The 17,082-nt window shown below is 32.5% G+C and overlaps 2 protein-coding genes and 1 long non-coding RNA gene across 3 annotated transcripts; 2 read left to right on the top strand and 1 right to left on the bottom strand.

Annotated features, from left to right (window-relative positions):
* Positions 1-1,574: 1,574 nt before the first annotated feature.
* Positions 1,575-6,022, bottom strand: LOC130677944 (uncharacterized). The gene is made up of 2 exons (XM_057484883.1): positions 5,673-6,022; positions 1,575-3,802 (listed from the first exon to the last, which is right to left on the bottom strand). The coding sequence occupies exons 1-2, from the start codon at positions 5,958-5,960 to the stop codon at positions 1,925-1,927; spliced, it is 2,166 nt and encodes a 721-aa protein (XP_057340866.1). The 5' UTR covers positions 5,961-6,022; the 3' UTR covers positions 1,575-1,924.
* Positions 6,023-7,577: 1,555 nt separating this feature from the next.
* On the top strand, positions 7,578-8,455 carry LOC130677946 (uncharacterized). Its single transcript, XR_008991739.1, has 3 exons — positions 7,578-7,695; positions 8,083-8,195; positions 8,273-8,455. It is a non-coding gene; the product is annotated as an uncharacterized LOC130677946 (long non-coding RNA).
* Positions 8,456-9,377: 922 nt separating this feature from the next.
* On the top strand, positions 9,378-16,986 carry LOC130677947 (uncharacterized). The gene is made up of 6 exons (XM_057484885.1): positions 9,378-9,870; positions 12,796-13,039; positions 13,816-14,054; positions 14,134-14,360; positions 15,931-16,389; positions 16,565-16,986. Exons 1-6 carry the CDS (start codon positions 9,436-9,438, stop codon positions 16,920-16,922), a joined length of 1,962 nt encoding a protein of 653 aa, XP_057340868.1. The 5' UTR covers positions 9,378-9,435; the 3' UTR covers positions 16,923-16,986.
* Positions 16,987-17,082: the final 96 nt, after the last annotated feature.

Genomic DNA, 17,082 nt, shown 5'->3' on the forward strand with positions numbered 1-17,082 from the left:
TTTTAATGCCCAGTACATTTATCTTGTAAACTATCAATCTGAGGGAAAAATGTAAAGAGTCAAAAATTGTTGGGAATTAAATTTCCTCTGGAAAGAGTACCCACAAGCTCCATTTATTCTAAATTTTTACCAGAGAAGTCGTAATAGTAATAATTATCACTACTGATTATATTTATCTCGTAAACTATCACTCTGTGAAAAAAATGTTAAGAGTAAAAAAATGTCTAGAATTGAATTTCCTCTGGAACGAATACCCACAAGCCCTAATGATTCTCAAACTTTACAAAAATAATGATAGTAATACCATTAAATAACACCCGTCGTATTTACTTCGTAAACTATCACTCTGAGGGAAAAATGTAAAGAGTCAAAAATTGTTGGAAATTAAATTTCCTCTGAAAAGAGTACCCACAAGCTCCATTTATTCTGAATTTTTACCAGAGAAGTCGTAATAGTAATAATTATCACTACTGATTATATTGATCTCGTAAACTATCACTCTGTGAAAAAAATGTTAAGAGTAAAAAAATGTCTAGAATTGAATTTCCTCTGGAACGAATACCCACAAGCCCTAATGATTCTCAAACTTTACAAAAATAATGAAAGTAATACCATTAAATAACACCCGTCGTATTTATCTCGTAAACTATCACTCTGAGAGAAAAATGTAAAGAGTCAAAAATTGTTGGAAATTAAATTTCCTCTGGAAAGAGTACCCGCAAGCCCCATTTATTCTGAATTTTTACCAGAGAAATCGTAATAGTAATAATTATCACTACTGATTATATTGATCTCGTAAACTATCACTCTGTGAAAAAAATGTTAAGAGTAAAAAAATGTCTAGAATTGAATTTCCTCTGGAACGAATACCCACAAGCCCTAATGATTCTCAAACTTTACAAAAATAATGAAAGTAATACCATTAAATAACACCCGTCGTATTTATCTCGTAAACTATCACTCTGAGAGAAAAATGTAAAGAGTCAAAAATTGTTGGAAATTAAATTTCCTCTGGAAAGAGTACCCGCAAGCCCCATTTATTCTGAATTTTTACCAGAGAAATCGTAATAGTAATAATTATCACTACTGATTATATTTATCTCGTAAACTATCACTCGGAGAAAAAAATGTTAAGAGTCAAAAATTGTAGGAAATTAAATTTCCTTTGGAAAGAGTACCCACAAGCCCCATTTATTCCCAAATTTTCCTATAGGAATCATAATTACAATAATTGTTAGTGCTCATTACATTTATCTGGTAAACTATCACTCTGTGAAAAAAATGTAAAGAGTAAAAAAATGTCTAGAATTGAATTTCCTCTGGAACGAATACCCACAAGCCCTAATGATTCTCAAACTTTACAAAAATAATGAAAGTAATACCATTAAATAACACCCGTCGTATTTATCTCGTAAACTATCACTCTGAGGGAAAAATGTAAAGAGTCAAAAATTGTAGGAAATTAAATTTTCTCTGGAAAGAGTACCCACAAGCCTTAAGTATTCCATTTTTATCCCTACTTTTAATTCTGGAAAATCATTTCTTATTTTTTTATCTACAATAAATTACGACCGTTATTATTATTCATTTATTCGTCTAATTAAATAATAATAGATACAAGGATATGTTATTCAGTCTTGATAATAAACTTAATAACTAATACTGTTATTACCTTAAGATATTTTGATTTATCAACAGTTTTCACAAAAAACAATCACTATTTTTGAGGATTCTCTTATTTGATTTAAATAACTTGATCTTTGAAAATTAATCACTTTCTAACTAATGACAGTTAAGACTTCTAATTGGTCTCATTAGAAAGCCCAGATCTTTGGCTACAATTTAACCTCCCTAGTGATAAAAATTCCTCCACAAATTGCTGATAGAATCCTCAAAAACGATTAAGTAAAAAAAAATAAATTAATTAATAAATATCATTTTCATTTTCAATATCACGGTCACGTTCTCTGATGATGATATCTTCTCTCACTGCAACATTGTTCCCTTCTCTATCACGATTATTATTAGCCAGGTCTCCATTCTCCACCTGGACCTGGACCTGGGCCTGGGCCTGGGCCTGGAACTGAGCCTGGAAACCAGGAACTCTGGGGATTTGTTCCACTGGCTGGTCATCAAGATCTTCGTCGATGCTGGGCAAGTCACTTTCAGGAGTATCGGGTACGGAAGACGTGTTTGGATATCCAGAGTCGACAATTTCAGGTGTCCAGCTGCTGGAGGGAGTCTCGAAGTCAAGATTAAGTTTGTGATCTTGATCTTTTTGCGGTGTGCTGGCACGAATTGGTGACTTGGACACCTGGTCTATGGACTCTTGGATCGAACTGTCAAACTGGAACTCTGGATTACTGATATCTGGACACGTGAGCGTGTTTTCTGGTGTTGGCGCTTCGTAGAACATGCTACAGATACTGGAGTCCTGAGATTGGGGTTTGGAAACTGGTACTGGACCTGGAATCGGTTGCCAATCACATCTAGGACCTGGTCCAGGCTTCCAATCACCAGTTCCAGTTGTTCCATGTGCTAAATCATCAGCAAATCCAATCTCAGCACCCAGTTCAGTTCTCCAATCGTTTTTATAGTTGGGTCCAAGTCTCCAGTCATCAGCAAACCCTTTCTTTAGACCTGGGCCACCTTCCCAATTACTTTTACCAGCTGGTCCAGGTGCTGAATCATCAGTTACTCGTGTCTTTGAACCTGGACCATCTTTCCAAGTGCTTTTATGATCTAGTCCGAATCTCCAATCATCAGCAAATCGTTGTCCAGGTGGTAAATCACCAGTTAATCCATTCCTAGAACCTGGACTTGATTCCAAACCATCAGAATCATCAGTTAAATCACTCCTGACACCAGTGCCATGTTCCTCGGCATCATCGCCTTCGATGTCCATGTCCCAGTCAAGATTCTCATCAGCATCGTACTCAGAAACCAGACTCAGAGGTCTGCAGATGACGTACCAGCTTCCAAGGTCACGTTGGACCACTTCCCAGCCTGCCGTCTCCAGCGCATCCTTCAGAGTCTCGACTTTTGTCTCCATGATGCTGGCGAGCCTCTCCAGAGGCATTTCCTCCTCGTCGTTGTTGAGATGGAAGCTTCTGATGTAGTAGGCAGCCTCGTCCAGGATTTTGTCTTCGTCCGAACGATTGTCGACGTGCATTGGATAGATTTCTTGTGCCACCAGCTGATAAGTGTCTTCTAGATCCTGACTCTGGTCCTGAGGAAGGTCTCCAGTGGACTTGCGATGAAAAATCGCCATCTGGGAGCAGCAGCCGAGATTTTCAGATCCTTTAGGACCATCGCCGACTCCTTGGTAGGTCACCAGGTAGTCGGGATATTTCTGAATTATTTGGGAACACCAGGACTGGAACTGGGACCTGGTCCACTCGAATTTGTGGTCCGGGTGCCGGGAACCGCTGAAGTTGGGGAAGAGAACATTGAAATCCGCGTTGGGGGTCGTCAGGACGGCGATCTGGGGCCTGATGAATCCGAAGATGACCTCGGGGACCTGGGAAAGAGTCTCGGGGTAGAGATGCTCGATCAGTTCGATGGCGACCACCGCGTCCACGTGCTCCAGCCGGCGGTCTTTGGAGCTCACGCTCCCCTCGTAGACGAAGACCTTCAGGGGACGGTCTCTCAGGTGCAGGAAGTCGGCGCTCAGGGCCTCGATCTTACGCTTGTTCTGTTCCAAGAGCGCCCGGTCGATGTCCACGAAGAGGAGTTCCTCCAGGTGAGGAGTATTCTTCAGGTAGAGGAAGAAACTCAGCTCGGAACATCCGAATTCTACGACCTGAAATTAAGTTGAGCTTTAAAACGTCATAACTTTTGAACTTATTAAGATTAAGGCTCGTTTTTGGTCTCGTTTTGAAGCTTTAACCTTCCGCTATAGTTTTTGTTTGCGTTTGATTGAGTTTCGATCAATAGTTTCCGAGATATCGATCTACATAGACAGCGATAGATTTTTAGGAAATTTGAATTTTTGAATCTGGAGGCGGGAACTTTAAAAATTCATAACTTCTAGGAAAATTGAGATTAAGAGTCGGGATTGGGCTCAAATTGAAACTAAGACTTCGATATACAATTTTCATTTATGTTATATTGAGTTTCGATCAATAGCTTTCGAGATATCGATCTATATAGACAGCGATAGATTTTTAGGAAATTTGAATTTTTGAATGTGGAGGCGGGAACTTTGAAAATTCATAACTTATAGGAAATTTGAGATTAAGAGTCGGGATTGGGCTCAAATTAAAGCTTAGACTTCGATATACAATTTTCACTTATGTTGTATTGAGTTTTGATCAATAGCTTCCGAGAAATCGATCTATTTAGATAGCGATAGATTTTTAGGAAATTTGAATTTTTGAATCTGGAGGCGGGAACTTTAAAAATTCATAACTTCTAAGAAAATTGAGATTAAGAGTCGGGATCGGGCTCAAATCAAAGCTTGGACTTCGATATACAATTTTCATTGGTATTATGTTAAGTTTCGATCAATAGCTTTCGAGATATCGATCTATATAGACAGCGATAGATTTTTAGGAAATTTGAATTTTTGAATCTGGAGGCGGGAACTTTGAAAATTCATAACTTATAGGAAATTCGAGATTAAGAGTCAGGATTGGGCTCAAATCGAAGCTTGGACTTCGATAAACAATTTTCATTTAAGTTATATTAAGTTTCGATCAATAGCTTTCGAGATATCGATCTATATAGACAGCGATAGATTTTTAGGAAATTTCAGTTTTTGAATTTGAAGGCGGGAACTTTGAAAATTTATAACTTCTAGGAAATTTGAGATTAAGAGTCGGGATTGGGCTCAAATTGAAGCTTGGTCTTCAATAAACAATTTTCGTTTATGTTATGTTAAGTTTCGATCAATAGCTTTCGAGATATCGATCTATATAGACAGCGATAGATTTTTAGGAAATTTGAATTTTTGAATCTGGAGGCGGGAACTTTGAAAATTCATAACTTATAGGAAATTCGAGATTAAGAGTCAGGATTGGGCTCAAATCGAAGCTTGGACTTCGATAAACAATTTTCATTTAAGTTATATTAAGTTTCGATCAATAGCTTTCGAGATATCGATCTATATAGACAGCGATAGATTTTTAGGAAATTTCAGTTTTTGAATTTGAAGGCGGGAACTTTGAAAATTTATAACTTCTAGGAAATTTGAGATTAAGAGTCGGGATTGGGCTCAAATTGAAGCTTGGTCTTCAATAAACAATTTTCGTTTATGTTATATTAAGTTTCGATCAATAGCTTTCGAGATATCGATCTATATAGACAGCGATAGATTTTTAGGAAATTTGAATTTTTGAATCTGGAGGCGGGAACTTTGAAAATTCATAACTTGTAGGAAATTCGAGATTAAGAGTCGATCTTGGGCTCAAATTGAAGCTTAGACCTTCCGCTACAATTTTCTTTTTTGTTCGACTCACTTCCGATCAATAACTTATAGGTAGATTTCAAAATCTACAATTTCGCCCACAATTTAAGTTTCAAAAATTAATTACGCCCAAAATAATTAAAATAAAAGGCCGTCAGTGGTCTTGTTTTGGAGCTCGGAGTCTAAGCTTTAATTCGAGCCCTTAATCAATTGAATTGTTGAAAAAAAAACAGTTTTTATAATAAATCGGCAAAAAAATCGTTACCTTGCGTAATTTTCCTTTTAAATTATCGTCGCTCAAAATTTTCTGTACTGCGGAATATCTCTGTATATAAAGCGGTGGATTAAATCGAATTTGATAATTATTGTCACCGTAAAAAGAATTTTCTATATCAAATTCTGTCTTTATTTCATTTTGTTCCTCTCGATTTTCTTGGATGCTGGTGCTGACCAATAATTTATCACAATTAACGCTCATTTTCTTTTTCCTTTCACTTCTCTTTAGCAAGTAAGAATTTAAAACAAAAAGCACATGGAAAAATATTATTATCATATTTATATATTATTTGTTTAGGTTTTTTATTTTTAAGGTTAGGTCACAATTATTTATTATTATTATTGAGGCCGGGGATTTCCGCAATTTGCTAACTTACCTTTATTTGGATAGAGAACAAGTTTCGTCTTAAATAAACAGATGGAGCTAAGGGTATTTTAAAAATTCCAGCAAGTGTTTTCAAATACTACTGTTATTATTTCGTTAACTATCGATTCTATGAAAAAATTTAATCAGTCAAAAATTGTAGAAAATCGAATTTCTTCTGGAAAGAGTACCCACAAGCCCTATTTATTCCAAATTTTTATCATAGCAGTCATAATCATAAAGTTTATTAGTACCCATCTTATTTATCTTGTAAACTATTGACTTTAGGATAAAATTTAATCAGTTGAAAATTGTCGGGAATCGAATTTCCTCTGGAAAGAACACCCACAAGACCTATTTACTCCAAATATTTACTAAAGGAGCCATAATGATAACAATTACTAGAACCCATTATATTTATCTTGTAAACTATTGGTCTGAGGCGAAAAAGTAAAGAGTCAAAAATTGTAGGAAATTAAATTTCCTCTGGAAAGAGTACCCACAAGCCCTATTTATTCCAAATTTTTATCATAGGAGTCATAATGATAAAGTTTATTAGTACCCATAATATTTATCTTGTAAACTATTGACTTTAGGATAAAATTCAATCAGTTGAAAATTGTAGGGAATCGAATTTCTTCTGGAAAGAGTACCTACAAGACCTATTTATTCCAAATTTTTATCATAGGAGTCATAATGATAAAGTTTATTAGTACCCAGTATATTTATCCTGTAAACTATTGACTTTAGAATAAAATTCAATGAGTTGAAAATTGTAGGGAATCGAATTTCCTCTGGAAAGAACACCCACAAGACATATTTACTCCAAATATTTACTAAAGGAGCCATAATGATAACAATTACTAGAACCCATTATATTTACCTAGTAAACTATTGGTCTGAGGAGAAAAAGTAAAGAGTCAAAAATTGTAGGAAATTAAATTTCCTCTGGAAAGAGTACCCACAAGCCCTATTTACTCTGAATTTTTACCATAGAAGTAATAACAATAATAATTACTAGAACCCATTATATTTATCTAGTAAACTATTGGTCTGAGGAGAAAAAGTAAAGAGTCAAAAATAGTAGGAAATTAAATTTCCTCTGGAAAGAGTACCCACAAGACCTATTTATTCCATATTTTTACCATAGAACTCAAAATGGTAATAATTGCTAGAACCCATTATATTTATTTTGTAAGTTATTGATCTGTGGAAAAAAGTATAAAAGTGAATAATAATAAGAAATTGAATTTCCTCTGGAAAGAGTATCTACAAGATATAATCCAGTTTTATGAAATAATACATAATAATTTTAATCATAAAATTATTCAAGTTGTAAGAAAAATAAAATAAAATAATAAATAATTTTTATTGGATATTTAATTTACTGATTTACTCATTGTCACTCAGTTTTATCTAAGAAACAACATCATAAGACCTTGCAAAGAATTTAAACAAGACTGGGATTCCCGCGACGCGACCTCGCGGTTTTTTACGATCGTTAAACTTTATGATAATAAATTTCTTTAGATTATTTCTGCCAGGGGATTCCAGTATATATTCAACAAAAACATATAAATACTCTGGTTACGATATAAATTTAGTTATAAGTAATTCAAAGAGCATCAGAGTTGCAATAAATTACTTGGTAAGTACTTGGCATCTACTTAATTATCTTTGATATCAATTTATGTCTTAACCATTCAAGTTATCAAAAAAATGGTCATATACATTTTTATAGGAAATTTAATTTTCTACAAAATTATCTCAGTACATTTCTGTCGTATCTCTAATAGTTTAGTCAGAATAATTATTTTAATTGTCTCGGGTCAAAATTTCGTTGAATGTTGCCAAGTAAAAAATTTATAAATCTTTAAATTTAAATTGCGGCTTTTATTTCAGAGATACGATAAAAATGATAGGGTATAATTTTGTAGAGTATTGAATTCTCTACAAAAAAGATTTCTTTGACTTTTCACATAAAGTCGTTAGTTTAGCAAAAATAATTATTTTCTTAATAATTTTTTTTTTCTAGCTCAAGATTTTTAAAAATCATCAGAAAAAATGTTGAGAATATTTTTTGTTTTTCTTGTAATTATGATAATAAATATACTCGCTGCAGAAGGATGTGGGCAGTTTGGAGAAGCAGTAAGTGAATAGTATAGTAAATTAAATATATGATAATAAATATTTATTATTGCTATATTTTTATCTTATTTTTTTAGTGCAGTGCGAATCGACGTTGCTGTAATTATCTTCACTGTGACGCAGATCCTGGTACATGCATTGGAAATATTTAATCTAAGCGGCCATAAATTTTCTATTTATTAAAGTATTTATTGTTGAAATTATTTGAAAATTGTATTTAGTAAACGAGAAAATTAAGAATAAAAATAAAAGTAATTTAATGACTTTCGGTTTTTAAAAAATTTATAAATAACTTGAGCTTGTTGGTACTCTTGGTAAAGGAAATTTAATTTCCCCTAATTTTTGACTCTTATGATTTTTTACTCAGATCAATAGTTTACGAGATAAATATCATGCGTCCTAGTAATTATTATTATTATTGTGACTTCTATGGTAAAAATTAGGAATAAATGGGGGTTGTTGGTACTCTTTCCAGAGGGAATTTAATTTCCTACACCTTTTGACTCTTAACATTTTTTCTTCAGATCAATAGTTTGCGAGATAAATATAATGGGTTCTAGTAATTATTATTGTTATTACTTCTATGGTAAAAATTCAGAGTAAATAGGGCTTGTGGGTACTCTTTCCAGAGGAAATTTAATTTCCTACAATTTTTGACTCTTATGATTTTTTACTCAGATCAATAGTTTGCGAGATAAATATCATGTGTCCTAGTAATTATTATTATTATTGTGACTTCTATGGTAATAATTTGGAATAAATGGGGGTTGTTGGTACTCTTTCCAGAGGAAATTTAATTTCCTACAATTTTTGACTCATAACATTTTTTCCTCAGACCAATAGTTTACGAGATAAATATAATGGGTTCTAGTAATTGTTATCATTATGACACCTTTGGTAAATATTTAGAATATATAGGTCTTGAGGGTACTCTTTCCAGAGGAAATTTAATTGCCTATAAAATAATTCCTGCAAATTTTTGTTATATCCTTGACAAATTATTCAAAATTTAACTAGTGTGGAATACATACTTTTAAAGAAACACTATCATATTCATTTTTTTTTTGCAATTACATTTATCTATTATTCAAACTACTGAGTAACGACTTTGAATAATTACGATGATTAAATGTAATTTTATTTTGCGATAACTAGACATAAAACAGTACTGGATGGAAATTTTTTATCAGTATCGATGATAATATTATTTCAAACAAATATTTAAAATATCTAAGGCAAGATGTTGAATTTTCTAAAAATTATTTTAGCGATTTGCTTACTCGTGAGAAAAATCAATGGAATTGACGTTCATTTAGCTGATGATATTGATAAAATAACAGATTTCGTTGTGGAAACCCTTAATATTAATGACGATGACAAATTGAAAGATAAGGCGAAAAATTTCGGCGACCTGGATATCGATGGAGAAAAAAATTATCAAGAGATTGTTGATAAATATTTCGTAAAACTGCCTAAAAAAGATGTCAATAGAGATGAAATTATCAAACTGAAGGGATTGATAAAAAAAGTAGACGATGTTTGGGGAAAATATGGAACTGCGGAATTGAATGATGATGACAAAGCCGAGTTGGCTGATTTGCCTGGAACGTTGAGTGAACTTTTTAAACTTTATACGGGCAATGGAAAAGGCGACTTACCTTCTAGAATTTCTAAGGTAATTTTAATAAAAATTTTATTATTTCATTCTACGGAGAACAAATTACGGTAAAAATTACAATTTTTTAAGGGAATGTCAATAGTTACCATATTCTACGGTAATGATTACCATACATTATGGAAATTATTACCGTAACAGTGTGGTAATTATTACAGCAATACTGTGGTAATTATTACCATTAGTGTGGTAATAATTACTATTACAGCATGATAATTATTACTATGGACTACGAGAATTATTACCGTAACAGTGTGGTAATTATTGCAGCAATACTATGTTAATTATTACCATTACAGTGTGGTAATAATTACTATTACAGCATGATAATTATTGCTATGGACTACGAGAATTATTACCGTAACAGTGTGGTAATTATTGCAGCAATACTATGGTAATTATTACCATTCGTGTGGTAATAATTACTATTACAGCATGATAATAATTACTATGGACTACGAGAATTATTACCGTAACAGTGTGGTAATTATTGCAGCAATACTATGGTAATTATTACCATTCGTGTGGTAATAATTACTATTACAGCATGATAATAATTACTATGGACTACGAGAATTATTACCGTAACAGCGTGGTAATTATTACAGAAATACTATGGTAATTATTACCATTCGTGTGGTAATAATTACTATTACAGCATGATAATAATTACTATGGACTACGAGAATTATTACCGTAACAGCGTGGTAATTATTACAGAAATACTATGGTAATTATTACCATTAGTGTGGTAGTAATTACTATTACAGCATGATAATAATTACTATGGACTACGAGAATTATTACCGTAACAGTGTGGTAATTATTACAGAAATACTATGGTAATTATTACCATTCGTGTGGTAATAATTACTATTACAGCATGATAATAATTACTATGGACTACGAGAATTATTACCGTAACAGCGTGGTAATTATTACAGAAATACTATGGTAATTATTACCATTAGTGTGGTAGTAATTACTATTACAGCATGATAATAATTACTATGGACTACGAGAATTATTACCGTAACAGTGTGGTAATTATTACAGAAATACTATGGTAATTATTACCATTCGTGTGGTAATAATTACTATTACAGCATGATAATAATTACTATGGACTACGAGAATTATTACCGTAACAGCGTGGTAATTATTACAGAAATACTATGGTAATTATTACCATTAGTGTGGTAGTAATTACTATTACAGCATGATAATAATTACTATGGACTACGAGAATTATTACCGTAACAGCGTGGTAATTATTACAGAAATACTATGGTAATTATTACCATTAGTGTGGTAGTAATTACTATTACAGCATGATAATAATTACTATGGACTACGAGAATTATTACCGTAACAGTGTGGTAATTATTACAGAAATACTATGGTAATTATTACCATTAATGTGGTAGTAATTACTATTACAGCATGATAATAATTACTATGCGCTATAAGAATTATTACCGTAACATGGTGGTAATTATTACCATTGAAATATAACAGTAATTCTTATAACAGTACAGTAATAATTTCCGCAATAGTATGGTACTGATTACTAATATTATTGTGCGGTGATAATGACTATAAAGCATGATAATAATTTTAATAATGTACGGTAATAATTACTATAACAGTATGGTAATTATTACTATTAAATAATGGTAATCATTTCAATAATAGTACGGCAATGAATATTATTGCGGTATAGTAATAATTACTATTTTAGTATAGTAATAATTCTCGTAATGTATAATAATCATTAACATGATAGAAAGATAATGATAAATATTACATTACGGTAAAAGTCCCATTACAGTACGGTTATTGTTACCGCAATATTACGGTAATAATTATTTTTGGAATATAATAATATTTACAATTACAGTATGGTAATCATTCCCATAATGTATGGTTATGATTACTATACATATCATGAGAATCACTACCGCAAGATCGTGGTAATTATTACAGCAATACTATGGTAATTATTACTATTACAGTGTGTTAATAATTACTATTACAGCATGATAATAATTATTATGCGCTATGAGAATTATTACCGTAACAGTGTGGTAATTATTACAGCAATACTACAGTAATTATTACCATTACAGTGTGGTAATAATTACTATTAGGGCATGATAATAATTACTATGCGCTATGAGAATTATTACCGTAACATAGTGGTAATTATTACCATTGAAATATAGCAATAATTCCTATAACAGTACAGTAATAATTTCCACAATAGTATGGTACTGATGACTATTATTATGCGGTAATAATGACCATAAAGCATGATAATAATTTCAATAATCTATGATAATAGTTACTATCACAGTATGATAATAATTGCCAAAAATTACCACACAAGTATGATTGTAATTACCATTAAATAATGGTAATAATTTCAATAATAGTACGACAATTAATATTATTTCGGTATGGTAATAATTACTATTATAGTATGGTAATAATCACTATTTTAGTATGGTAATAATTACTATTTTAGTATAGTAATAATTCTCGTAATGTATAATAACCATTACCATGATAGAAAGGTAATGATAAATATTACATTACGGTAAAATTCCCATTATAGTACGGTTATTATTACTATGATATTACTATGCACGGTAAGAATTATCTTTGTAATATTGTAATATGTACAATTGCAGTATGTTAATAATGTATAGTTATGATTACTATAATAGTACGGTTATGATTACCAAAATAATGTGGTAATGATTACTATAAAAGAATAGCAACATTTTTTGCAATGTATGGTAACGATTACCATAATAATGCAGTAATAATTACCATTACAGGATAGTAATAATTACCATGACAGTATGGTAATTATTAGCAGTAATATTAAAGAGTATTATATTTGGTTATGGTATTAATTAGGATGAACGACCGAGTATTTGTCAGACCGTGATGAATGATCAGGTCCGACTGTGGAAATTGCATCAGGCCGTGGTTTTGTCTGAGCTCAGGGGACTTTTTTTGAACCTCAAAGCAGGTAATGATCGTGACACGGCAGCTGCCCAGGCTATACTGCATTCAGAAGAGTATATTTTAGCGACGGTAAATGGTTTTATTGCTGCCAAGCCAAGTCATTGTCGCTGTGACCCAGAAGAACATGACCGAGGTATTTGTTTCAAATTTGAAAATTTATTGCTGGCAAACTAGTACAGATAGGGAAATGGGTTTTTTTTCATTTGAAAGCTAAGACTTTTGGCTACAATTTTCATTTTTGTTTAATGGGTCCAAGATCAGTAGTTTAGGAAATATTTATCCTTGAGGGTGACATTTAAAATTTGGGAATTTAAATTTTTATTTTTAATGAACTTTCAAAATTAATTACTTGGAAGGTAATCAAGATTGAGGTTCGAGATTAGAGTCAAATTGAAGCTTAGACTGTAAGGAACAAATTTCGTTAATGGTTAATCGGGTTACGATCAATAGTTTTCGAGATATCGATTTATATAAATAGGTCCGGGGATGATTTAATTTTAATGGGAAAATTTTGACTTTTAAACTTTAAAAATTCATAACTTTCAAACTAATCGAGATTAAGGATCGAGGTTGGGCTCAAATTGAAGCTTAGACTTTAAGGAACAAATTTGATTAATGGTTAATGGGGTTCCGATCAATAGTTTTTGAGATATCGATCTATATAGATAGATCCGGGGATGATTTAATTCTAATGGGAAAATTTTGACTTTTAAACTTTTAAAATTCATAACTTTCAAACAAATCGAGATTAAGGATCGAGGTTGGGCTCAAACTGAAGCTTAGACTTTAAGGATCAAATTTCATTTATGATTAATCGGGTTCCGATCAATAGTTTTTGAGATATCGAATTTTAAAGTAAAATTTTAGCGACCGAATTTGAAATTTTTCTTATATAATTTTATGTTCTAGGAAAAACATTCACGGAATTTCTGGGACTTTTCCAAGGAATAATGGTTAATGAAGTACAGTCAAGTAATAGACAAGGAGATACTTGCACCAACAGTTGTGGTACTCTAGAAAATTCTCGAATTGAAAAATGTTACATGCAAACAATAAAAAATCGCACAGAAGTTTATTGTCAAGAAAAAGAATGTCAAGGAAAACTATTTAATTGTAATAAAGGCGGTGATACTACAGCATGTGAACTGGTGATTGATAATGAAGTTCAATAAATACGAAAAGAAAAAAATAATAATCAACAGGAATATATTTGTTGAAAAATTGCAGGGCAAGTCATCGGACAGACGAATTCAGTGGGCGGATACCACAGAAGCCGGTGTTTTGGGTGTGAAAGGCGATGATTGTGATGGTGAAGAAAAGCTTCTGAAAGATTATGATAAGGGTGAAACAACTTGCCCAGTATGTTATTGTACTTGTGCTGAGGAAGACGGCAAGTCAGAGGTACTCAGAGCTATTAGTTTGATACCACAATTTTCCGACATTAAAAAAAATAAGTAAGCGCTCGTTTATATTTTAGATTTTTTTTACTTTTTAATAGAATTTGTACTTGGATGATTTTATTTTTTATTAGAATTACGATTATTTACAAATAAAATAACATTTTCATGATTATTCCCCATTTTTACTGATATTTTGTTCAGCAGATCCAAATTACGTTAAATTACCATAACTTACTGCAAAATACGGTAATTTGACGTAAAATTCGCGGCAATCATGTGGAAATTAACCGTAAAATAGGTAATTTATCGTAAAAATAGGCAAAGTTATCGTGAAATTGCGGCAATACTGCGGTATTTTACCGTAAAATGCGGCAATTTGCCGTAGAATAGGCAGAGTACGGCGATTTACGGTAAAATATCGCAGTTTGCGGCAAAATTACCGTGAAGATACGGCAATTCAACGTAAATTTTGTAGCAATACTGCGGTATTTTACCGTAAAATGCGGCAATTTACCACAGAATAGGCCAATTACGGTGATTTACGGCAAAATATCGCAGTTTGCGGCAAATTAACCATAAAATTGCAGCAATTCAACGTAAATTTTGCATCAATACTGCGGTATTTTACCGTAAAATGCGGCAATTTACCGTAGAATAGGCCAATTACGGTGATTTACGGTAAAATATCGCAGTTTGCGGCAAATTAACCATAAAATTGCAGCAACCCTAGCGGATCCGAATTACGGTAAATACAGTGATTTCCCGTAATTTACCGTAATTTACGGTGCCTAGCAGAATCACCGCAAATTACGGCAATTTACCGTAATTTGCCGTAGATTACCGTAATTTACGGTAATTCTGCTAGGCACCGTAAATTACGGTAAATCACTGTATTAACCGTAATTCAGATCCGCTAGGGAATTCAACGTAAATTTTGCATCAATACTGCGGTATTTTACCGTAAAATACGAAAATTTACCGTAGATTAAGCAGAGTACGGCGATTTACGGTAAAATATCGCAGTTTGCGGCAAAATTACCGTGAAGATACGGCAATTCAACGTAAATTTTGCAGCAATACTGCGGTATTTTACCGTAAAATGCGGCAATTTACCGCAGAATAGGCTAATTACGGTGATTTACGGTAAAATATCGCAGTTTGCGGCAAATTAACCATAAAATTGCAGCAATTCAACGTAAATTTTGCATCAATACTGCGGTAGTTTACGGTAAAAGTTCGGTATTTCACCTTAAAGTAGGCATTTTACGACAAAGTTACAGTAATTTACCGTAACTCTGATCCGCTGGGGTTTGATTTTTTTAGGTCTTAGAATTTTGATGACTTTTTTATACTTTTTCACTGGTAGATTTATAAGATTTTAAAATTTTGATGATTATTTTTTTTTTCAAGGATAATTTTATTAGATCCTCGATTTAAATGATTTTCTTGCATTTTTGCACTTTAATGAGTTTTAAAGACATTAAAGTTTTGATAATTTTCTAACACTTCCGAATCTTAATGATTTTCTCATAATTTTACATTTCAACGATTCTTATATATTATAATGATATATAAAAATATTAATATCTTTCCTAAAGACCTAATCATTTAATAATTTAATTAGAATAGTCACTGGCGTGCAATTTGTTGAGCAAGACCAGCTAATTCACATCCAAATCGAGCAATCCAGCCTAGTAGAATTTGGCGAAATCGATCCAGGATCAGAAGGACTCGTCGACTTAAAAAGTTTCACATACAGAGATTCCGACCCAGGGTATTTTGAAATGAGGGCCGATCGCAAAGATAAAAAATTGGCCGATGGTGTTGGGTTCAAATTTATCACCTCCGAGGACCGGAAGATCAGTCTCGATCAAGTGGTGGCTCCGGAAGGTGAAGTTATCGTCGGAGTTACTTTTGCTTGGAATGAGAATACTAGAGCTATTGAACTACGAATCTTATCATGGCCGTTTAATTTCGTTTCCGGTAGACTCACTGATCCAGTAGATTTGTCTCCCGACGATAATTTGGAGTGGATCAGTTGGGAAAATTCAGCAACACGCTCGAAATATTACAATACAGAGAGGTATCAAATTTGTTTATAAAATAACGCCCTAATTATTGAATCTACGGAAAATTTCATTGATACCTTTTTTGTAGAAAATTAAATTCTCTACAAAATTGCTCCCATGAGTTTTTACCGTATCTTTGATAGTTTAGTCACAATATCAATAAATGATTTTGGTGATTTTGGTTTTTAGGAGCCAAGTAGATTTAGATGATTTGGACGATCCAATAAAAGCAATGACTCCAAACAAGCCGTATTCGAAACCAAATCAAGAGCTAGAAATTGGAGCCACTGGCTACAAAGTCGATATGGCGCAACACACTATCCCCTATTTGGACCTTCTACCAGTAACTTATTCCGAGGTCAAGAGCCCGCTTCGGGGATTAGAAATAATTTACAAAAGATCTGAAGGCTACGGAGGTTTTCTGGCCTTCAAAATTCACACCTATGATTTTACAGATAAATTTGTCCGTCAGATGTCGCAGATGGATCTCGATAAATATCAAGCTAACTTTGACGATTCTCTTGTTCTTGATGTACCAGTTAAATAAATTTATATTTCTTTTTATTGTAAATGTTACAGAAATAAAAATATATACTTATTGGAAAATATAACTGCGTATTATTTTTTCGGGCCAAAATAAATTTATAAGAATTTACTATAAAAAATGAAAAAAATAATTTGATGATTTGCTTCTCTGGGGTTTTTCT

This window comes from Microplitis mediator, chromosome 11 (genome assembly GCF_029852145.1).
Source record: "Microplitis mediator isolate UGA2020A chromosome 11, iyMicMedi2.1, whole genome shotgun sequence".
In the NCBI taxonomy this organism is placed as follows: Eukaryota; Metazoa; Arthropoda; class Insecta; order Hymenoptera; family Braconidae; genus Microplitis; species Microplitis mediator.

Bases quoted from the DNA above. Each gene is read 5' to 3' on its own strand.
- LOC130677944 (XM_057484883.1), bottom strand. From the start codon at position 5,960: ATGATAATAATATTTTTCCATGTGCTTTTTGTTTTAAATTCTTACTTG. The intron at 3,803-5,672 runs GTAACGATTTTT...ACTTAATTTCAG, and splicing joins TAAAAGGAAAATTACGCAAG to GTCGTAGAATTCGGATGTTC.
- LOC130677947 (XM_057484885.1), top strand. From the start codon at position 9,436: ATGTTGAATTTTCTAAAAATTATTTTAGCGATTTGCTTACTCGTGAGA. The intron at 14,055-14,133 runs GTGATTGATAAT...GAAAAATTGCAG, and splicing joins ATACTACAGCATGTGAACTG to GGCAAGTCATCGGACAGACG. The intron at 14,361-15,930 runs GTAAGCGCTCGT...TAATTTAATTAG, and splicing joins TCCGACATTAAAAAAAATAA to AATAGTCACTGGCGTGCAAT.